Source organism: Halichondria panicea, chromosome 3 (assembly GCF_963675165.1).
Source record: "Halichondria panicea chromosome 3, odHalPani1.1, whole genome shotgun sequence".
Lineage (NCBI taxonomy): Eukaryota > Metazoa > Porifera > Demospongiae > Suberitida > Halichondriidae > Halichondria > Halichondria panicea.
The window spans coordinates 3,087,676-3,110,785 of NC_087379.1; the positions used below are offsets into that span (position 1 = coordinate 3,087,676).

The following is a 23,110-nucleotide window of genomic DNA, read 5'->3' on the forward strand; positions in this document are numbered from 1 at the left end:
AAAATTGTACCATTGGCCAGCTAATCAATTACAATAGGCTACAAAAAAGTTTTAGTGGGAAATCATTTTAATGAAAATGGGGGTGATCGTATAAAAAATATGTGTAACATCAAATATCTCTGGAACTAAAGTATTTCTGGACAATTTTTTTGTATCAAAAGTTAGACAATTTATTTAACAATTCATGTGTACACCTTAGCCGACAAGTTGCTTGAGTTCCATCGCTAAGCAAAAAGGTACCCAAAAAAACCCTGATAATTGAGAGTAGTCGCTATGCGTACTTATGTAAACTATACGAAATCATGTTAGCTAAACTATTCAGGAATGTTGTGCCAGAGTTTCAGACCTTAGCCGACAACGATTGGTTTTTTCCATCGCTAAGCGATTGTCCACTATTGTTGTTTATTTTATAAGCCACCACATACCTACCACCTTTGAGATATTTTATATGTAGATCTTGATCTAAGCTTCCAATACAGACAATAAAAAAAAAATACTGTGCACCTAAGCCCTTGGTCTGAGGATAAAAATATATTGGAAAATCATTGTCCACAAATTGATCAGCAATTGTGCGAAGGAGGCTACAGAATCCTCATGCAAATGTTCAGGTGCCTCTACCGAGGAATCAGCACCTGTGCCGGGCCGGTGCTTTTATTCAATCATCATCAGGTCACATTGAGAGTTTGGTGGACATCCCCCGACACATTTAAACTAGTGGCTCTAGTTGCTGTAAACTAAGTTAGAGTACATGTTAGGGATTGTACTAAGGACACTTCAGCTCAGCTCAGAAGATAATGGACGATTCGTGAAATTTCGATCAATATAATACGGTACCTATTATTGTTACACATTACCCTTCAACACCCCCCAAAATATGGGATGAACATTGTGTAGCGAGGTTGCACTCCAGTGCACTAGTTAATTGGTAGAAGATTTTGAAAGAGCGATTGTAGTGTAGGTCTCTTATAAATCCCAGTGCATGGCGGTCTTGATAGAAACGACTCGGGAAGTATCAGCAAAAGCTAAAACTCCATCACTTAAAGCAGTTGTCATCCAACTCACTGAAATACAACATGCTGTTAGAACATGATAAAACAAGAAAAGTGTTGTTGAATAAACATGGGGTGTTTATGTTGCCACTTGTCATGTACTGTGTTTTTTTGTAGACTAGCTATAATTATGTTGTCTGATTATAATACTTACCGGTACTTGCTATCTAGAAACGTTGCGAGAAAAAAGATGGCAAAATTTTCATTGTGCGTTATACGATTAACTTACCGGTATACTTCCTCGATTACAGCTAGAATGCACTAGGTTAGTAGTGCTTGCAACGGACGTACACTTTTATACAACTCATTACGCTGGAAGTACTGTACAGCAATAACATGAATGACGGAAACTCTCCGTTTTTCAATCCTCCTGCCATACTCAGACAAGGTTATAGTAGCATGAAGACTGGAGAGTGTTTAGAGGGAGCCAAAAGATCATGTGATCACATTGCGTATAGATCTACTGCAGAGGAGGTACGACACGCATCTCGTGATCTCTCTTCAAACTTTTGACATGCTTTTTTGTGTTCCCCACAATTACTGTGACTAAGGCTTTCAGGTATAGAATAGTATACATGTATAGTTAGACCTTGTTTCCATCATTGAACCCCAGTGAACCCCTATTCAGTTACGAGATATGTTTGCTATACGTGTTTAAAAATGAGTGCTCTATAGTTATATAGCTATGAAATGTAACATTCCACATAATACGTCAAAGCTAGCTATATAGTCTTATAGCAAGTTCAAGCTTCTTAGTTCGCCTGCATTTATTCGACAACAAAGCTGTTTTGTGAGAAAAATCCGGTGTTGAGGCTATCGATGCTGTAAGTACACTATATACGTAGGCATCCACGAACACCGACCGACCGACTACTATAACCCGTGGCGCCATGCACAGCCTACCTCGGGTTAATTATAGTGTGAGCAGATTTATATGCATGATTGTCTTGTAGAAATCATATCAACAAATCAATGTATATTATAATTATTATACTGACAAGGATAATGCACGATAGACATGCAAAGTAAGACCTCCCTCTATGAATCATGCAGACCTGCTGTGTGCACTTTAATTTTGGGTTCTCAACTGAGCCCCCCCCCCCCCTCCCCTGAAAAGTGGTGATTCACTTGACATAATACACAATTAAAGTTTGGCTACAGTTAGTTTTTCTTTCATTGTAAATCTACTTAACCTGAGAGTTGATATGTCAAATGACAGTGGTCTGTCGAGAACCATTTCAGTTAGTACTTGACCAATGGCTGGAGCCAACTTGAATCCAATACCTGCAAATCGATGTGTGTACGTAGTATGTTATGAAGAAGTCTGCTTGTACAGTAATTACATTTATATGTTCAAGCACTCAGTAAGACATTTAAAAAGGCAGGTACATATACCTGAGAACCCTGCAGCAAACAGCAGGTTAGAGTGACCTGGCACTTCATCCACAATTGGCAAAATGTCAGGAGTCAGCTAGAGGTGTGTGAATGAGAACACACAATATAGATACAAACTATAACCAGAGAAGGGCATGCTAATTTTGCACAGTTTGTGGCTGGGGTTAGGAGTTCAATTTTTCTTATCAACTAACTGAGTAGACACATGGCTCAAAGATGGCTGGTGTTGTAGCGACTCCTCTGAGGTAAGTTTTGATGAACTGGACCACCTTCTCCACTGACTCTGGTCCAGCCCCTCCCTCATCACGATCATCAACCTCTATGTCACGAGCTGTTCGGTAATACACCTGCATGGAGAAAATGAAGCCTTATACTGCGGGCACACATACATTCCATCGACATATTTACTGTCCCAATTTCTAGAAGCTGGTAATGAGAAGTAAATTTACGTACTTGGTCACCGGGAAAGCTCAGCCAATTCTTACCTTGATAAGTCCAGGGTATTCATATTGTGGGAAAGCATAAAACTTGTCCATCTTCAGCACCTCATTCTCATAGACTAGGATGGGGAATTTGTCGAGGGAGAATTTATCAGGACAGTCCACTTTAAAGTACAATACCTCTGCCCTCTGTACCTGAGGGGGCGGGGGTCAAATACATACCTACATGTATCATGACAGTACATTACTGCTGTGACAAAGCATGGTGAGGACAACTCGGAAAAGAGGTATTGAGTACGAATGACATAATTATGAATGTTGCACAAATACTGGTAAAAATGGCTTAGAATGAGTGCATCACTTCAATTTAGGAGCCATAGATCTAAACTAGTCACATGCAGTATACCATTCGCTGGAAACTTTAAATGTTGGTTAAAGTATCTTAGTTAGATACCTTGATAGGCAATTGCACCCCGAGCTTGCTGATGAGTTTGGGGGCCCAGGCTCCTGCAGTGATGACTACCTTCCGTGAGCTGAAGTCTCCCTTGTTAGTTCTCACAATCACCCTGTCTCCAGGAACAATGTCCATCACACAGTGGTTGTCAAGCAGCACACCACCTCCGCGCACAAACAAGTCCTGTAGATGAAGTTACACGTCATGTGCACTTCTCAGGGTTTTAACTTATGAGAGTGTGCGTGTGGGATTGCAGATATAGCTTTCAATATCTGAATAGTGGAATATGTCTTATTACACCATTGTTTTCACTACGTACTTCTAGCACCATACTGTTTGAAATGCGACTTTGCATAACTTATTCGGTTAATAGACACACTTCGAGGTTACAGTAACATACGTACTTGAAAGGTTGCTACTATGAGTGAAGGTGCTAGCAGTTTAGTGGAAGGTCTGTTGTCCCAGACACAGCTGAAGTCGTCAGGCATACTGATCTGGTCTGGAAACCTGCTGTTCATCTGGGGATTAGCAAACATAGGTAAAGAGGTGACGAAAGAGCAAAATACATATTGACCTACGTACACTATACACTGCACTGAACATGTTATGCCATCTCTGTATTGTAAACAACTATAAGATTGAGCCACCAATATTTGTCAACAGTAAAAACAGAATGAGAAAATGGACTCATCCAATATTTGAGAGCTCTCCAGCATTATTAAGATCATTCAGTTCACATTAAACCAAGGGATTAGAATAACCAGAGGGAGTGAGAATGAGCTTCTAAAATATAGTAAATATAGTCAACAGGGAGGGTATACGTCATCCCGGAGATTGCATAAAAAATTGCCTATGATGTTAGTGACACAGAACCACTTATACCTCTCTGGCAGAGATGAGGGGCTGCTCCACACTGTCCTCCCTCACTGCATCAATTGTACGCTGTATGTAGGGACAGTCCTTGCGACCAAAGGACACAACACTCACTGGTCTGTACATGCATAAATTAATTATTGTGTGAAAGCGCCTCAGTAGAAATATTCTAACACCATAGGCTGGTGCAGCGAAATCGTGGTAACTATTGAAAGCTATGTGTGGGGGATGAAGAAAATAGGGGCAGAAATTAGGGAAAGAGTGGTGGGTGGAGAAGAAAAGGAAAAGAGTAAGGGGTAGCGAGAAGAAAGCAGCTCTCTCCTTTTCTTTCCCACATCAGCTTACGTGCAGAGCTTTTTGCCACATTTATCACTGAGCTCCTGGTATACTTTAGCTGACTCAGCAAACATATGGTTGACAGCGTCCGGCTGAGTAGAAAACTTCCTCGTAAACCTTGACCCCCCGTGAGAGCTGCCTCGGGTGTGGAGGGCATGAAACTGCATTTACAGAACATGTATGGTACAGTGACTAAACATTTGTACACACAATAACATGCTATAAAGACAGTTCTGTACATTACAGAAATAATTTTTAATTTGGCAGCACATGCAGCTTAATTAAGTGTTCTGCACCCTCTTGCTTACCTGCTCCAGAAGCAGCACTCTCCTGACTCCATTCTTGATGAGCTGGTATGCAGTAGAGCTTCCCTCCACCCCTGCTCCCACTACTATCACATCATAGTCCATTTCTCATTTTCCCAATATTTTATCGAGGGCGGCAATTAACATAAAGAATTGTGTACATGTTGTGACTTTTGAGATTGTACATGTAGAATCTATTTTTTTACAATACTCTTCAATCTATGTTCAACCTTCCCTATAGGTTTAGCTGCGTATGTTTAATTATTACGATTCTAGTGAACAAGCAAACAGCTTAGATATAAATTATTATAGGCCAGGGATCACAATCAGAACATGAGCACACGAGGTGTGTATGAATGAATGTTAGAAAACAAAACACAAAACGCACAAAATTTAAAGCTTTGGTTTAAAAAACCTGGCTACTCTAAACGCTGTGAGATCAAAGGACAACGATTTGTCAAGTGTCATTTCAGTGAGCAATAGTCCAACTGTGGGAGAAATCATAGCCCCTCTGCCTGCAGGGATGATTGTCAGAACGCTCTATTGAAGGGTTACAAAATCAGTTATTTGGTGAAATGAGCAGTCACCATTTCATAATTACAATGCAGAGATGATGTTTAGAGGCATGAAACTCACCTGACATGCCAGCAGCAAACACGATGTTGGGGTGTGCAGGAACTTGGTCAATGATGGGCAGCCTATCGTCGGTCATCTGAACCAAGCAAATCATAGTTTTCATGTAAAGCAGCTTTATACATACACCTATATACAATGGGAGAATGTGGCTAAGCTGACGTAAAAGGATAAAAGTACGTACAAGAGGCTCTGAGAGTGTCTTCAAAGATGATAAAGCAGCAAGCATTCTACTAGTTTTATCAACCAATGAAAGATTGCAGTAAACTAGGCCTAAGGGGTACGTGTTAGTAAATGACCACTGTGGGTATATATCCCTTGTACTTTATTACACAGGTACATGTATATGTATTACTTAACTAGGCAGATTTGCACTTTACAGAGTAACATTACTGCGACAATCTTACGGAGTAGACACAAGGCTCAAAGATGGCTGGTGTAGTAGCGACTCCTCTGAGGTAAGTTCTGATGAACCGGACCACCTTCTCCACCGACTCTGGTCCAGCCCCTCCCTCATCACGATCATCAACCTCTATGTCACGATACGTGCGATGGTATACCTGGCAATTTAGAGCAATAGAAATATTATTAACTAACTAATGTCACGATAATGCCACGGTATACCTGGGGAATTCGGGCAATGTTTTTGCTAATACATAGGCTAGGGGCAAAACTACAAATCCGTAGAAAATTAAGTGCTATTTACTGCAACCAAACTCACCTTAATCATGCCAGGGTATTCAAACTCAGGGAAAACAAAGCAGTGCTCCTTGCCTCTCTCGTATATCACCCACGGAAACACCTCAGGTTTGAAATCATCTGGATTATCCACCTTCCAATAAAGTACCTCAGCTCTTAATATCTGCACATCCACAAAGAAACAAATTGAGTCAGTGCATTTGTGTAGTGCACACATGAAGTTACTTGATGGAGGTTGATTGAGTAACAATGGTAACTAAATGCTGTAGCTAAAGATTTTAGAAAAAAACTGTGAGCACCTTGATAGGCAACTGCACCCCGAGCTTGCTGATGAGTTTGGGGGCCCAGGCTCCTGCAGTGATGACCACCTTCCGTGAGATGAAGTCACCCTTGTTAGTTCTCACAATCACCCTGTCTCCAGGAACAATGTCCGTCACACAGTGGTTGTCAAGCAGCACACCACCTCCGCGCACAAACAAGTCCTGTCAAGGAACATGGTAAATAATATCAATGCGGCGGTTATTGCTACTTGCAGGCCTAATTCAGAGTGAGCTAAAGAAACGGCAGACAGAGTTCTGTGAAATACTCCACTATGTTATACAACCATTCACTGCAGGTACCTGGAAGAGACACAATATTGCTGTCATGTTTAGGAGCTTCATGTCTGGCTCAATGAGACCAATGTAGTCCTCAGGCACACACAGTCGTGAGGAGTAGCGCTGATTGATCTGGAATAATTAAACTTAGCTACTGGAGTTTGCAGAATCTTTGCAACACACCAGTAAAAGTGTAGAGCGTTACGCGTTCCTTATATGGATTTTGTGTACACACTGTGGTCTGTTTTACTAGGAGCATTTCCCATATAAGGAACCACAGTGCTACACACTTCTATTCATGTGTTGCAAAGATTCTGCAATCTCCAGTATAATATAGTAGTTAGAATAACTACCTAGTTATATATTCATAGCTCCTACAGTGCAAATCAATCATACCCTCATGATAAAGTAAGAGAGCGAGTCCATTTTGAAACCAAATTAGCGGGCCCTAAGTGCTACCTTAGAAAAATATGTCAATCTAATTCTACAATTACACAGCTGCACACATAGCTGCACCTCCTTTGCTGAAATGACTGTGCTAGGTATACCATCTTTCTTGAGGCGGCTAATAGTCTGGTTTAGCACAGGGTCACTGCCTGAGTTGAAACTGAGCACATCTATTGGACTAATGATGTGTGTCATGGGAACGATCTTGAGACAATGCATACGCATACCAAACGTAAGACACATGAATCATGTGAATGTAATTACATAATTACAAATATGACACAGACTGCACGAAAACAAAAATTAAGTCAGCCCCACATTTACCAATAAAGCTGCTTCCCATTCTCTCTCTGTAACTCAGCAAACATGTCAATAGAGAGGGTGACCATTCTAGAGAATTCCCTCAGATGACTGGTCACTGCTTGCCTAGTACACCTGGACCCACCGTGAGAGCTTCCTCTGGTGTGCCGCGCATGAAACTGTATGAATTAAATCGATTGAAGTAATGTACGTTAGCCATGTGGGTTGAAAAATACGGCAGTGATAGGTAGCTCCTCACCCTAATAGAAGCACCAAGATCAAAAATAGGTGCCCAGTAAATTCTAGATAAAAATTATAACGCGGCTTTTAATCAAAGCTAAAATATACAGTAGATTCTCGTTAATCCAGGACAGTGCAGCTTGGCCGGACCGAGAGATGCCGTATTTCAGAAAATAGCCGCAGCTAAAAAGCGGTCCCTATAATCTAATGACTCGAGGATAATGAATCATTAATTTAACGAATTTGATCTGCCAAACCACACTCAAAACGTCATATCTGCCCGTGATAAATGTATAAAAAACCTATACTTTGAGGCAGCCATTACTGGCCGGTATACGGAATAGCGAGTGGCCACATTTCAGGGTGAAGTTTGTGCAGTAAACATCTAGCTAGCAATCCGTGCCAAACCAAATGGCCGGTATATCGAGGTGGCTGTACTTCAGAGAGCCGGAATAGCGAGAGTCTACTGTACATACAAAAATAATTATCCACTTATACAGCCTCATGGAACAGTTATTAGACCTACTATATAGTAACGCTATTAAAGCACCACTCCAACACAAGTATTAATCTAGAGTTCTATTTGTGTAATTTTTGAGGTGCTGTAAATAGAAAGACGGTATAAAGTTACTACTATGTGACGAGAACATCTAAGGCTGTAAACTTTACCTGCTCCAGAAGTAGCACTCTCCTGACTCCATTCTTGATGAGCTGGTATGCAGTAGAGCTTCCCTCCACCCCTGCTCCCACTACTATCACATCATACTGCATAATAATGATAGCCGGATAGGTAAAGATCATCAATAACAATGTACATTCTACTGTACTGCTAGACTGGCGGCGACAGCCCCTCGTCGCGCTACACGCTCGGGCGGCTGTCACCGCCAGTCTACTGTACTGCATGGACAACACTGCATGGACACAGCCTAGCCACTGCTGAAGCAACTCAAGCCCCAGTACAGTGTGCATAAGTTTTAGGCCTGGGAGCCTGGGAGACATACTATACAGAGAGAGACAATTGGGTATGTAAAAACCACCAGACTAGATGATCTCTAAAATTCATAGATTGAAGAGCTATAAACTCTTCAATCTATGAATTGATTAAATCATTGATTTTATAGTTCACCTTTCTCATAGAGTTAGAATTAGAATTCTAAACTGTTTTGATGCTTTTGTATCTAAAGTGATCAAACAGCTGTATCATCAACACACACTGCACTATGCACACATGTGACCAGGGATAAAGTCCCTATGTGACAGCATGCTAAATACCGTGCACAATTAGTCCCTCCATAAAAGGTAACTATAATTGTATGAGAGGTGAATAGTGCCAAAAAAAAAACGAATTTGCTGTGTTAGGAGGCGGCGGTGTTTACTTGGTGGCGGCGGCTTAACCTCGAGGGTGGCGGCAGTGTCAGTTGTTGGCGGCGCTTAACCTCCAGGGTGGCGGCAAGTGTCAGTTGGTGACGGCAATGTGGTTGGTGGCGGCGGCTTAGCCTCGAAAATGTAAAGGCCAGCCGTGAATATAGAACCACTTGACCTTAGCTAATAGAGAAACAGAGGGTTGCTCCAGCTAGCCTCGAGACCATGAGCAGTCTGATATCAGGTCAGCGCTAGAGCAACTGTCTGGACTGGTCTTGACCACTCCACAATCCCTCCCAGACACTAAAAACAAGCTTGAGAAGTAGTCTGCCAAGATAACTTTAATTAGTTAAAGGTCAAGTGGTCCAACATTATCTTATTATTCACATCCACATTAATATATTCGAGGCTAAGCCGCCTCCACCAAGTAAACACCCGACGTAACCTCGAGGTTAAGCCGCCGCCACCGTAGATAGAGTCTCTACACTCTCATGCCGCCACCAAAAAACACCAGCCGCCACCATAGATAGAAGAAGGAAACAGCCTCCGCCACATTCGAGGTTAAGCCGCCGCCACCTAGTAAATACCCGCCGCCACCTTCGAGGTTAAGCCGCCGCCACCAAACAAACACCCCCCCCTCCTAAAAACATCCTCCTTTTGGCACTACTCACCCCTCATATAATTGTACTTGGTTACAATCTAGTTACAGTAATGCATCTGCTAGTGTAAACATAAGCTAGCCACTGATCTGTAGTTTCACAAAAAAGATGGTTTCCTTGCTAGCAGTTATTCTAGCTTTACAACTAGTGCAGGGCTCTTACAGCATTGATGAATATGAAACTGTGATTGCTGTAACGAGTTCCACACATTCTGAGCTAAATCCTGACTGTCTCAATGGATCTCACTTCCAATACAGTATCGATGAGTTACCTTCCAACATATCGAATGGAACTTTATTGAGATTTTGCTCCAACTCTATAGTGCTAAAAAGAAACATGGCACTTTCTGATGCTAACCGAATAGCTTTCGTGGGCTTTGAATTTACTAAACTGACTTGTATTGATGAGAGTGGTGTGGGAATAGAATTGAGCAACATTCAAGATTTGGAAATAAACAACATCGCTATTGAAGCCTGCGGGAGAGTTGCCAGCATAGACACATATCCTTATCGAAACGTCAAGGCCAGTCTCATCATTCAGAATTCTGTTAACATTAATCTGAGGAATGTGACGATCACTAGTAGCCCTGGGACTGGACTGGCCTTATTCTACAACAGCGGATCAATCGAAATCATTGACTCTATTTTCGAGAGAAGTGGACTTGATGGTCAAACAGGTGGCAATGGAGTATATGTAGAAACTGGACCCTCCACCTATATAGTTAGTGATTCACCAGCAAATTATGATATTAGGAACTGCTCCTTTCTAAACAACAGCGCTGTTACTGGGAAAGATAGTACTATCAAAGGTTTTAGTCGTTTTGACAAAGGTGGCGGGTTGTGTATGTATGTTCGAGGCAGTGAAAATGTCGAAATTGATATCACAGACTCCCTGTTTATTGGAAATCAAGCTCAAAAGCATGGAGGTGGTCTCTTTGTTGCTTACAATGGAAAATGCACAAACAACACTGTAATAGTTTCGAAAACTGAATTTCGTACCAATACAGCAAAATACGGTGGTGCAGTGTACTCGGGATATCTACACAGTCGGTACCCTAACTTTGTGACCCCTCAAAATAGCTCATTGAGGTTCGTCTTCGTAAACTTCATTGATAACAGAGCTGAGTATGGTGGAGGTTTTAGCTTATTCTCTACCAAGACCCCTAACCAAGACTCCAATGACAAAGTTAGACTTGAAAACTGTTATTTGACTGAAAACAGCGGCCAGTATGGGGCAGCTGTAGCTCTTCTCCCCAATGCTTGGAACATTAACACACCAGGTTACTTACCCACTCCAGTTTTTGTGAACTGCTCCTTCACAAAAAATGTCGTTATGAGGAAACAATTATCAAACATTGGTCAGTATTACAACGAGTACTCCAAGGGCTCTGGAGCGTTTAACTGTTTCAATCACCGAGTCCATTTTGAAGAAAATACAATTTTTGAAAACAATATCGGAACTGCAATGTTTCTCGACTCATGTGTGAGCATATTCAAAACGAACTCTTTTACACGTTTCGAGAATAACACTGGTTACCAAGGAGGTGCTGTGTATGAGCTGTCTTCAGTGATATTTATTAGTGACGGGTCCACCTTACGTTTCAATGGCAACACGGCTGATGATAAAGGCGGGGCTATATACGAACACACATCGTCGATGCTCATTTACCACTATTCAAAAACATGTTTCATTGATTACAACGAAGACAGAACAGAGGTCGCAGATAGAAACATTACAGTATCTTTCAGGGACAATTACGCTGGTCGATACGGCCATTCGATTTACGCATCCTCTTTGAGTCCCTGCTACAATCGTTTTTCTTTCACCGCTTCCGATTTATCTATGGACATTTTCAATCAAGTCGGTAACTTTACTTACTCACCCGCTGGAAGAATCAAAGAGCTAGCCACCGCAGCTAACCACTCAAACGTAACTGATGAGAACTGGTCGGGCCATCTTTCGTTCATTCCTGGAAATGAGATGGAGCTTCCTATTGTTGATATCGATGATTTTGGGCAGGATGTACAAATGAGTTACTTGGTAACGATTGAAAACCATGGTGATGCCAATGTTTCAAGCAATCACTACAACTCAGAGATTTCAAGCCACAAAATTTTATTGTTTGGAAAAGAAAACGACAAAGCCACTGTTACATTGTCTGACACATCCCCTCGTCAAAATGCTGTTTCGTTCCAAATTACGATGCTACCTTGCCCTCCTGGGTTTATTCTAGATCGAGTGTCAATGGAATGCATCTGCTCATTCAATACGGATGAAACTTACGTTGGAATCGATAATTGCAACCTCACACTTCACAGAGCGTACAGCAAAAAAGGATACTGGTTTGGCTATAAAAACAACCAAACTGAGAATGAAGACTCTCTCATTTCTGGGTATTGCCCTTCTGGTTTTTGCTCAACAGGGGGTGAGAGACGCCTTCTTCCCGGGACAGCTAATCGAGAAGAACTAAATGAAATCATGTGCTCCTATTCACGAAGTGGGACCCTCTGTGGCCGCTGTACAGACACCTCTTCAGTATATTACCACAGCATGCAGTTTAAGTGTGAGTCAGACTCGTTATGTCACCTGGGCTGGTTGTTTTACATACTCAGCGAATTAATACCTGTTACTATAGTTTTCCTCCTGATTATGTTTTTGAACATTACCTTCACTTCGGGCCTAGTTAATGGGTTTATTTTCTATAGCCAAGTAATCGAGGTAGTGCGTCTTCTATCAAGCGATTTGATTCGCTCTTCACCGACAATCAAATTTATTAATAACATATATTCGCTGATTTATTCGAGCTTTTCTCTGGATTTTTTCTTCCATGACAATCTGTCGTACTGTCTCTGGAAAACTAGTAAAGCAATCGACATGGTAGCATTTAAATATGTAACGCTGCTGTATGCCTTCTGCCTTGTAATTTTTATCACGGTTATCATAAAGAAATGCACAATGAAGTGTTGCTACAGTTATAAGCTTTCTCGCTACTTCTCCTGGCTCACAAAGTACTTCAGTTTTCATGGCAACATTATTCACGCTCTTTCTGCATTTTTGATTCTTTGCTATGCTCAATGTGCTCAATCGTCCGTACTCTTATTGACAAGTGTAACGGTCTATAATAAGGGCTCGAATTTGTACAAAACATTGGTGTACTATGATGGAGAGATTGAATGGTTTAGTGTTGAACATTTGCCATATGCCTTGCCCGCTATTTTTCTGTCAATATTTGTCCTTATCCTACCACCAATTCTCCTGATCATCTATCCACTACACAACAAAGTACTCTCACTCTTGAGAATATCCGAAACAAAGTGTGTACAGTTTCTATTCCGACCTCTCGATAAACTAAAGCCATTCTTCGACTCATTCCAAGGCTGCTTTAAGGATGAATTTCGGTTTTTCTCCGGTCTTTACTTTATTTATCGTTTCTTCATCATGTTCAATGTTCTTTACAACTACTTGCAAGACAGCTTCTTTTTTATCGAAATCCAGCTACTGCTCATGTTGGTCGTCCATGCTGTATGTCAGCCATACAAGAAGCGATTACACAATATAATCGATACCCTCCTGTTCGGAAACCTTGCTGTCATCATTGCTATCACGTACTACAATCTAACCTATTCTAACACCCTATCCGCTACGAATATCGATGTTACTGGATTATCAGTTGTGTCATGCATACTCATTATCCTACCAATTGTTGTGGCTGTCTGTATTTTGGTTTACGCTTTCTGTGTGAAAAAGTGCTGGATGAAAGTACGTGCACAGCGAAAGGAAGGTATTGATATGATTGAAATCGACAATGATGAATTCCCCGACAGAGGTGTTTATGAATCCTTTGAAAAGTTCTAGCCTGAGTGTGTAAACAACTGAAATTATTTATATCCTTAAATTAATGTATTGTTTAATTATAACGCTGTTGATAATGTATTATTCTTATAAGTTTGTTTTGCATTCATGAATTGATCTATAATTATTGTGAACACTCCACCATGGCAAAACAACATGCATTAGATCTACTATGACTTGTACACGTAGATTCTATAATTATGGACACACCATTGTATGTGCAGCAGGTGTAGATCTAGTGGATTAGGGAGTGTGACAATACTGTGTGTGCATGCTCTAATTAATGGCATTACTGAATTATCTACATTGTACACTAGATATAATTGTACCATAGTGTTATCAAATCTACATTGTGCTGAGAGTGCACGATTGTGCCATAGAAGATTGTACAACCAACCACAATGGTCTCAACAGATGGTTAAATTATGACCTATTGCACTCTTATCTGATGTTCCCACAGAATGATGTATCAGATGCATCACAACAAGACAAGATGCATATGCTACTTCTAGCCACGTTACTGGCTGCTTTGGCTCTACACCCAGCTAATGCATACCAGGAGTATCCAACTGTTATTGCAGTGTACAATGCTACTGGTGAGTCTGCTATTGTGAATTGTAGTAGTGGCGCAAACTACCGCTACGAAATCAATGACCTACCACTTGGTAATATCACCAGCGGGACATTATTGAGACTGTGCTCCAAGTCCTTTGTACTAACGAAAAATGTGTCGCTCTCCAATCTTGAAAACATTGCCTTAGTTGGCTACAAATTTCCAACAGTGAGGTGTGAGAAGGAAACAAATCTAGGTATTGTCCTAGGATCCATTCGCAATCTTGAGCTACACAACTTCACAGTTGATGGTTGTGGAGTGATGACGACTATTAATCCGAAAGCCGACCACAACATTAAGTCTGGTGTTATCATTCAGTATACCACTAATATCACTGTGAATGGTATCAACGTTACGAAAAGTCCTGGGAGTGGTTTGGCCCTATTTTACAACAATGGATCAATTCGAGTTGAAAATTCAGTGTTCGGAAAAAATGGGGTGGATGGGCACACAGGTGGGAATGGGGTCTACATGGAAACTGGGCCTTCAACATCTATTGTCAGCGGCTTAGTAGCAGAATACACATTTACACAATGTGATTTTCTTTTTAATACTGCCGTAACAGGCAAAGACAGTATCATCAAAGGCTTCAGTAGATTCGACAAAGGAGGTGGCCTATGTGTGTATATCCTTGCCAGTGAAAAGCATAAAGTAACCATTTCAAATAGTCGTTTTATAGGAAATCGAGCTGAACATTATGGAGGTGGACTATTTGTTAGCTATATTGGTAAAGCAAGGGACAATAATGTTAGAGTTTCAAATTGTAACTTTTCGATGAACACTGCAACATTTGGAGGTGGAACGTATGCAGGATACCTCCATACACGTTTGCCAGTTTTAGAAACACCACTAAATTGTTCTCACATTTACGAATATCTGAATTTCACGGAAAACAGTGCGAAATTTGGAGGAGGTTCTAGTGTTTTTGCTTCAAAGACTGCAAATAATGATTTCAGTGCAATTGTTAACTTTGTGAACTGTACTTGGACAAAGAACATAGGTCAGTACGGTGCAGCAGTAACTATTCTCCCTAACGCCTGGAACTTGTACACAGAAGGTTATTTACCAACTCCAAGATTCATAGGCTGTACTATATCCAATAATCGAGTGAGAGACAGCAACATTTTCAAGAAAGGAGTCTATGCTGAGTATTCCAAGGGCTCGGGAGCATTTTATTGTTATGGTCATAACATTTCGTTTCAAGGACTAACGCTCATAGAAAACAACCAAGGCTCAGCAATGTACTTGGGCTCATGCTTAGCCATTTTTCATAAGAGTTCTATCACATATTTTGTAAATAACACAGGCTACCAAGGAGGAGCTATATACGAACTATCTTCTGTAGTGTACGTTCAAGATGATTCTACTCTCTATTTCTCAGCAAACACAGCTGAAGACAAAGGCGGAGCCATTTATGAGCATACATTTTTCATGCATATATATGATTACTCCAAGACATGCTTCATTGACTACGTCGATAATATCGAAGAAGTGGCCGAACGTAACATCTCAGTTACATTTATTGATAACTTCGCCGGTAGGTATGGCCACTCAATATATGCCTCTTCTTTACAACCTTGTTACAATCGCTTTTCTTTTTCTGCCGCAAACCTATCTGTTGACATATTCGACCAAGTCGGTAATTTCACCTACTTCCCTGAAAACAGACATATGGAAATCGCGACTGCCATCAATCACTCAAATATTACTGCAGAAGAGTGGTCAGAGAATCTTCTATTCATCCCTGGAAAGAACATGAGATTACCTTTTGTTGACTTAGACGATTTGAACCAGGAAGTTCGAACAAGCTACTTAGTAACTATTCAAAATGGCTCTAATGTGACCGTTAATCGAGATTATACCGATATTTCAAGTAACATTCTACTTTTGTATGGAAAAGATAATACCACTGTTACATTATCCGACACATCTTCCCGACAAATAGCACTCACTTTTAATATAACGATGCAGGCCTGTCCTCCAGGTTTCATACATGATGATGGCTCTCAAGGCTGTGTATGCTCCGCTGGTTCAAATGAGAGTTATGCTGGAATTGAACATTGCAAAGTAAGTCTCATGAGAGCTTATAGTAAATATGGGTATTGGATTGGCTATATGGAGAACAAAACTGAAAATGAAGACTCATTGATTTCTGCATATTATAATCCCACTGAAAATTTCTCTGATCCCACTGGGAACGGCCGTCTACTTCCCGAAACTGCTGACAGAAAAGAGCTGAATGCCATTATGTGCGATGAGACACGGACAGGATTTCTCTGCAGTCAGTGCATGGAGAATATGACAGTGCACTATCATAGCCGGGAATTTGCATGTAAGTCCAACAAGTATTGTACCTTTGGCTGGTTGTTTTACATTCTTAGTGAAATAGTTCCTGTCACCATAATCTTTCTTTTCATTATCTATTTTAACATTCCTTTCACTTCTGGGCTTGTAAATGGCTTTATATTTTATTGCCAAATGGTTGAAGTGATTCAAATAGTTTCCAGCGGCCTCATCTCTTTGTCAGAAACCGCTCAGATTATAAATAAAGTTCATACTTTCATATACTTGAGCACCACCTTAAATTTTTTCGTTGTTGATGACCTTTCATTTTGCCTATGGGACAATGCAAGTGCAATGTCAATTGCGGCTTTCAGTAATGTTACTCTTCTCTATGCACTCGTTCTTGTGGTACTTGTTACCCTTGTGTTCAGAAGCTGCTCCTTTAGGTGTACATGTAGACATAACTCTTCAGGGTACTTTCCACTTGTACCAAACCCGAAATTTCAAGGCAGCATCATTCACGGCTTAGCTGCATTCCTGATTCTTTGTTATGCACATTGTGGTCATTCCTCATTGCCGTTGCTCCTGTCTGTGAGTGTATACAGCAAAGGACCAACTGCTTACCAGAAAATGGTGAATGTTCAACCAGATATTGAGTGGCTTAGTGGTCAGCATTTACCTTATGCAATACTGTCTCTTCTACTGGTGTTCTTCATGCTTTTCTTACCTCCAATTCTTCTGGTTGTGTACCCACTGCATTACAAAGTCCTAGCTTTCTTAAGAATTGCCGAATTTCGATGCGTCCAAATTGTATTTAGCCCTCTGGATAAATTGAAACCCTTCTTTGATTCATTTCAAAGCTGCTTCAAGGACAAATTTCGTTTTTTCTCTGGACTCTATTTCATTTATAGACTTAGTATGATTGTGACTGTTTTTAACCACAGTGCCCAAGTAAGCTTTTTCTTTATCGAAGTTCAATTGGTGGTTATGCTTACTCTTCACGCTTTATGCCAGCCATACAAAGAACATTTCCACAATGTGATTGACACTCTCTTATTTTGTAATCTTGCTGTCATCAATGCTATCACATACTACAACGTCTCTGCTTCTATGGCAAACGTGACGGATCTAAACCTCTCGGCAACTACCTGGTTACAAACGATACTGATCATTTTGCCTTTACCATTTGTGTTGGTGTTTTTAGTTGCACAAACATCTTGTGTACGTGCTTGTTGCAGAAATTCAAGCTTAAAAAGTGTTTCTTCTGAGGAAGATGACTTGCCAGACAGAATGCAAGTCAACTATCACACACAGGACAATCAAAACAGTAGCTAGGTAACTGTGATTGTGACGCTCATACCTATATATAGCTATATACTCTCTGGTGTAGTCCATATCCATACTCTTGTTTGTTTCCCACCAATTTCATGGTATTATGCTAGTACATTGTGACATTAAGTTAAAATGTTTGCAATGCGTGTGTATTGATTTTTTGAATTGGTTATTATTCTTACATCATTAATTTTGAGATCTACCATTCATACGAACTCAAGGCTTCTTTTCCAATTTGCATTCGTCGTCTCCCAGGTATACAGAGGGAAAAGGTATCGTACTGATTAATGGACTGCCGTGACAAATAATTACTATACCTTACATAATTGACATGGTTTTATAGTCAGTAACACGGATACCGTATAGCAGATAATTCAAACTATCCATATAAAAGAGAGTTGACTTGACACACTTTTGCGTTTTCGCATTTTTCACGGCTTCGCTACCTCAAAAATTACCTGCTATACATGTATATACAATATCCTACCGTATAGTTCGCTGTAAAAATGTACACGTGATCATGCATCTGGATTCCCAATATATTGGTCAATTCAAACTATCTATCGTATAGTGGGGATAATTTTCGTAGGGTAAAAATTCGTTATTTTCATGGGCAAGCTGACCTCAACGAACATTTTACCACGAAAACTTAGGCGTGGTTTACCAGAACGCATGCAATGCAGTGCGCCTATTAGTATAATAATCATACTCATGAAACTAGGTCCATAGGTTAATTAAACGAATTTTATCCTACAAAAATTACCTGCTATATATCATGTATACGGTAAATGAAATGGTTCTCAACAGACCATTGTCATAATTTGACATACATAAACAGCCGTGTATCAATTCTCAGGTTATGTATATAGTTAAAACCCAAACAAATAAACTATGTGCATGACATTAATTCACTACTTTAAAAATAATGTGCTTCAATTTTCTCATGGTGGATAGTAATTAAGTTGCTAACATATTAAAGGTTCTATATAGACCTAGGATGAATAAGTGGCTTAATAAGTAGCTATTATTATAGTGAGCTCGAGGCAGTCAAACACAAAAGTAGCAATTAATGGCTGTTCAGATGAGAATTCATTGGGATCACACAATTCAATGCATGGCTAGCAGACCTGAAGGAGAATGAAGCGAGGCTAAACCACCAACTTGACTTGAGTGGAAAACTACCACCAAAAAATTAACTTTTGCGCAAAATGTACATGTGAATGACGTTGCAACGGATTGGATCGAGTTATGCTCTTGCTGGATTTCTTGTTTCGATTTTCCCTGGCCAATCCTAGCAAGCAACTTTAATTTTTATATTGCAAATGTTTTTCTAGTCAGATACATGGTATCTATGGAACTACATGCATAGGGTAGATAGGAGTTACATTACCCTCTTCTCTTTATAAGCCGGTTATATAATTATTCTGAGCACATGATTAGTGAGCATTTATATGAAGTATAGTTATACCGTGGGGCAAAATATTTGTGGTTTTCGTGGTTGGAGGTCTGACCACGAATATTTTACCCACGAATGAAGCGACCTTGCCTACCTTTACCTACAATCCAAGTAGCAACCACGAAAATATTATCCACGAAATGTCTCAATAATTATTGCTGAACCACGAATATTTTGTCCCCCCGAAAATTACCCGCTATAGGGTAACCCAACCCTGGCTAAATATGCACTCAAACAGTACAATTAAATTGAAATTGAACAGATAATTATATTCCATAGGATAGGACACACAGGTGAGGGCTTGCATATTCACACAAAGTTTGAACAAGATACAAAAACATAGAAATGATGCAGTGAATTGAGTGAGTGGTGCATATCTCACAACTTGCACACAGTGGATTAGGTTACAATAGAGAAATAGATGATAAATTAATGTTGCCAAAGAAGGCTGCCTGTGATCTCATTTGCTAACAGTTACTGGGTGGGCAGAGTCTCTTTCATCACTTTCCCTTGTCCCTGTAGAGTTGAGGAATAAATACAATTTGACTACTAAATTGACATTAGTAGTTAGTGAGTGTAAGCGAGCTAAGTATCTGTATACCTAGTATAGTCCTGTGCATAAACTAATATATACATCGGCTTAGGCGACAAATATTGATCAAGACAGAATTAACATAGCACGCACACACACACACACACACACCTTGGCTCCCTCTGTAAGGAGACATCGTAGAGAACGTCAGTGTCTAAGAAGTGGAATCGTGTCAAATTCTCGTGGAGGGCAGGAACCTCCTCAAAGTTGTACGGTCAGTCCTGCAGTGGGACAATCACAATGGGTAACATGAGTAATGATACCACCTGTTTTTAAGTAGGTAATGTGTGTGCGTGCACTCAGCAAGGGCAAAACGTAATATACAGCAAGCCAAAATAATTGACTACCTAACTATAAGGTAGTGGGCACACATGCAGTTCTAGGAATAAACACAGTACGTGTTGTTACACACAATACAATCATGCAGTCAAGGAAGGAGCATGCACTATAATTATGCCAAGCATGTTCCAACTATATATGTTAAGTGAAGTTGGTAATGGACATGCCATATATACAACAGCTGCATGGTTTATGTGCCCTACAGCTATTTGTAAGAGCGTGGAAACACATGAAAATGTGCATTAGAAGATGCTTAGCTAACACAAATACACCCACAACTCAAATGATGGGGCACTTGGAGAGTGGGAGTCACAATAAATACAGTCAGTCCTCACCTGTCTTAGTACCAGGTCTCTGATTTGATTGTAGATGAGCCTACACTTTGAGAAGTTTATCAATCCGTCATCGTGGAAATTAACATTGCCATTGTCCACAAAAGTCAGATCAGACATGTACAGACCACTGTAGAGAAAAGAAATTAAATTGAGATTGTACTTTTTATTATCAAAAGTAGTGTGATCTTTACCCAAACAATGTATCGGCCTTAGTAACTGTTACCATAGCTACAAAACACTCACAGGTATGGAATGCAAGGATTGCTGGATCTTTCAGCTCATTTCTGAGCAGTTTGAAGTTATTCTCGAGTCTGGCCAGAGTCTGCAGTACCTCTAGTCTCTTAGTGGTGGCTTTGTCGAGCTTGGAGAAGCTCCTCTTGAGTCTGGAGATGGAAGGATGGGCCAGTCCATTCAGCAATGACATCAGAGTACAGAGATTGTGCATCCCTTGCAAGTGCTATACACGGGAAATAATTGTGTATTGATCTGACACAAGCGATGAGACTCGACAAATAATACATTGCATGCACCTAATCATATATGTAAAATAATGCACTAATCAAAGGAAAGTTCTTTTTACAATAGTTGGTGACTTACAGATAATATTTGGACGAAGTCTGATATTCTCTTTGCTCTTTCATGGACATCCTGCAATGGAACAAAAACAAGATTGTGATTTCAACAGTACATGTACCTATGACACTAATTGGTAAAATAGCACAGTCTTTAGAATTTAGTTGGCTGTGTTTATAACTATAGGTACTTACCTTTTGTGAGAGTATGGTGGTGGCCACCCACAGAGTGAGGTTGTTGATTCTGTCTACTAGTCGCAGGATATTGGCTGCACGATGCTTGTACTTGGCCTTCTGCCATGCCTGCACAAACAGAACACAACGATGTTAATTACAGGAGACTCTGATCATGGTAAAAGGGGATCGCCATTACTGCACTCTAGGTGGGGCCATTCTTAGAATATTGTGCATGCTTACAACATAATTATATATGGTTGGCAACTAAGTGGCCTTTCATCCCGTCTAGAGCAGTGTCTCATCTCTAGACCCTACATCTACGTACATCGTAAATCCTTGTCTACAGTTAGTACCACAATGATGTTATAACATGATAAAATTCATGCACTTAAAGTCCATTCTATAGCTAATTTATGCAAGGAACAACCATGAACCTTCTACAAAACAATGAAACTAACCATATTGAAGGAGTAAACTATAGGGCAAATATTGCATAACAAGTAATGCTGAAAGTAAACACAGTGTGCGCTACATAATCACAATAATTATAGAGTGAATGTATTGTCCTACCTGGTTTAATAGTTCACATGGTTTGATCTTGGCAAAGAGAGTGAAGTCAATAATGGTCATTTGTCGGGCCACTTCCTCTGGGTCAAAGTCAAAGATTGTGAGTAAACCTGTCGAATTAGCGGATGGGAACTGTATGTGTGTGTGTGTGTGGGGGTGGGTGGGTAAGTGTTTGAAGAGTCACAAGTTTGGACGAAATAGTGCCCTGTATCTACAGGACCTGTACATAGAATGCATACATGTACACCTGTTACCTTTACAAATAAAAAATTGTTACCTTTACTGGGGGTGGTGGGTCACGGAACATTTTCAAGTTCTTCTTCTGAATCACTCCCTAAAGAATCAGTGAAGCACCATTAATACATGAAGAACATTGAGAGTTCAACTACGTACCAGCTACATGTAATAATTGTGCATGTAACATGTGCCGAACAGTGTGTGAGCTCACCTTGATGACCATGATGTTGGTTCTGAGTGGTTTACACAGTCGAGGGTGGTCCAGTATCAACACAGTACTGACAAACTGGAGCAGGGAATCTTGCAGCGGGACATTGTCTGCATCGAGACAAACAATCATTGTTATGTCTTGGTGTAGTGATGGCACAGACGTTTGCTGATGTAAGACCATAACTATTTTGGCTCAAATGCAACAGTACATGTATTTGGACAAGCACATGTTCCCAACAGAACAACATTCCCTCAATTGTCAGGTTATGGTGTGTACAGCTTACAATATTGATCAGTACTGACATTGAGCCCGAGCACATGTAAACAAGCTTGTACGTAGTTTTTAGCAATAATTAATTCATTGTTCAATATTATGTCATAGGAATGCTCTTGGCTATTGTTTCAAGAGAACCAACCATCACAGTAATAGCAAGCTCACCTTTGAAGTCGACACTAAGCTTCACCCACAGTTTGAGAGCGTTGATGACACGAGCCTGAATGGTTTGCTTCATGACGGCAAAGCCTTGAGAAGACATGCCCTCTGGCCTCACCACGTTGTAGCGTTCTAACAGCTTGCGTAGGAGGCAGTCAGGGGTGGCAAACGACTGATGCGTGTACAGGAAGGTCTTCACAAACTTATCCATTGAGGGGTGACCCCTATAATGGCTTAAGCTAAAACATCTTATCAACTTGGCTATATAAATTGGTTAACTTACTTACATACTGTTTTCACTCAAGGGGAAAGAATTTGGGTATA

At 40.4% G+C, this 23,110-nt stretch overlaps 4 protein-coding genes and 1 long non-coding RNA gene across 6 annotated transcripts; 2 read left to right on the forward strand and 3 right to left on the reverse strand.

Annotated features, from left to right (window-relative positions):
* Window positions 1-2,169: 2,169 nt before the first annotated feature.
* Window positions 2,170-5,094, reverse strand: LOC135332971 (peroxisomal sarcosine oxidase-like). Its single transcript, XM_064527912.1, has 9 exons — window positions 4,856-5,094; window positions 4,557-4,708; window positions 4,221-4,329; window positions 3,743-3,856; window positions 3,339-3,521; window positions 2,930-3,079; window positions 2,639-2,791; window positions 2,445-2,520; window positions 2,170-2,333 (listed from the first exon to the last, which is right to left on the reverse strand). Exons 1-9 carry the CDS (start codon window positions 4,955-4,957, stop codon window positions 2,194-2,196), a joined length of 1,179 nt encoding a protein of 392 aa, XP_064383982.1. The 5' UTR covers window positions 4,958-5,094; the 3' UTR covers window positions 2,170-2,193.
* Window positions 5,095-5,140: 46 nt separating this feature from the next.
* Window positions 5,141-8,598, reverse strand: LOC135332970 (peroxisomal sarcosine oxidase-like). 2 transcript variants are annotated; one of them, XM_064527910.1, is made up of 9 exons: window positions 8,437-8,598; window positions 7,552-7,706; window positions 7,297-7,405; window positions 6,805-6,912; window positions 6,484-6,666; window positions 6,207-6,347; window positions 5,893-6,045; window positions 5,489-5,564; window positions 5,141-5,367 (listed from the first exon to the last, which is right to left on the reverse strand). In XM_064527910.1, the coding sequence occupies exons 1-9, from the start codon at window positions 8,566-8,568 to the stop codon at window positions 5,246-5,248; spliced, it is 1,179 nt and encodes a 392-aa protein (XP_064383980.1). In that variant the 5' UTR covers window positions 8,569-8,598; the 3' UTR covers window positions 5,141-5,245. The 2 variants fall into 2 exon arrangements, with proteins under 2 accessions (XP_064383980.1, XP_064383981.1); XM_064527911.1 differs by having other exon boundaries at window positions 5,141-5,392.
* Window positions 8,599-8,627: 29 nt separating this feature from the next.
* On the forward strand, window positions 8,628-18,083 carry LOC135332980 (uncharacterized). Its single transcript, XR_010393708.1, has 2 exons — window positions 8,628-8,789; window positions 17,806-18,083. It is a non-coding gene; the product is annotated as an uncharacterized LOC135332980 (long non-coding RNA).
* On the forward strand, window positions 9,796-18,054 carry LOC135332957 (uncharacterized). Its single transcript, XM_064527891.1, has one exon. It carries the CDS (start codon window positions 9,897-9,899, stop codon window positions 13,641-13,643), a length of 3,747 nt encoding a protein of 1,248 aa, XP_064383961.1. The 5' UTR covers window positions 9,796-9,896; the 3' UTR covers window positions 13,644-18,054.
* A 1,484-nt stretch (window positions 18,084-19,567) lies between the features above and the next one.
* On the reverse strand, window positions 19,568-23,091 carry LOC135333552 (ras guanine nucleotide exchange factor J-like). Its single transcript, XM_064528517.1, is given in 12 exon segments — window positions 19,568-19,840; window positions 20,028-20,137; window positions 20,591-20,717; window positions 20,834-20,852; window positions 20,855-21,047; window positions 21,188-21,238; window positions 21,358-21,465; window positions 21,910-22,038; window positions 22,184-22,240; window positions 22,355-22,461; window positions 22,793-23,010; window positions 23,074-23,091. Coding segments are annotated over 12 exon segments (1,137 nt in total). The 5' UTR covers window positions 23,076-23,091; the 3' UTR covers window positions 19,568-19,824.
* Between the last annotated feature and the right edge of the window lie 19 nt (window positions 23,092-23,110).

Coding starts and splice junctions, on each gene's coding strand:
- LOC135332971 (XM_064527912.1), bottom strand. CDS start 4,957: ATGGACTATGATGTGATAGTAGTGGGAGCAGGGGTGGAGGGAAGCTCT. Junction 4,709..4,855: donor GAGTGCTGCTTCTGGAGCAG/GTAAGCAAGAGG, acceptor CTGTAAATGCAG/TTTCATGCCCTCCACACCCG. Junction 4,330..4,556: donor TGTGGCAAAAAGCTCTGCAC/GTAAGCTGATGT, acceptor ATGCATGTACAG/ACCAGTGAGTGTTGTGTCCT.
- LOC135332970 (XM_064527910.1), bottom strand. CDS start 8,568: ATGATCTTTACCTATCCGGCTATCATTATTATGCAGTATGATGTGATA. Junction 5,565..5,892: donor TTGAGCCTTGTGTCTACTCC/GTAAGATTGTCG, acceptor TGCTTGGTTCAG/ATGACCGACGATAGGCTGCC. Junction 5,368..5,488: donor GTTTGCTGCTGGCATGTCAG/GTGAGTTTCATG, acceptor TCATCCCTGCAG/GCAGAGGGGCTATGATTTCT.
- LOC135332957 (XM_064527891.1), top strand. CDS start 9,897: ATGGTTTCCTTGCTAGCAGTTATTCTAGCTTTACAACTAGTGCAGGGC.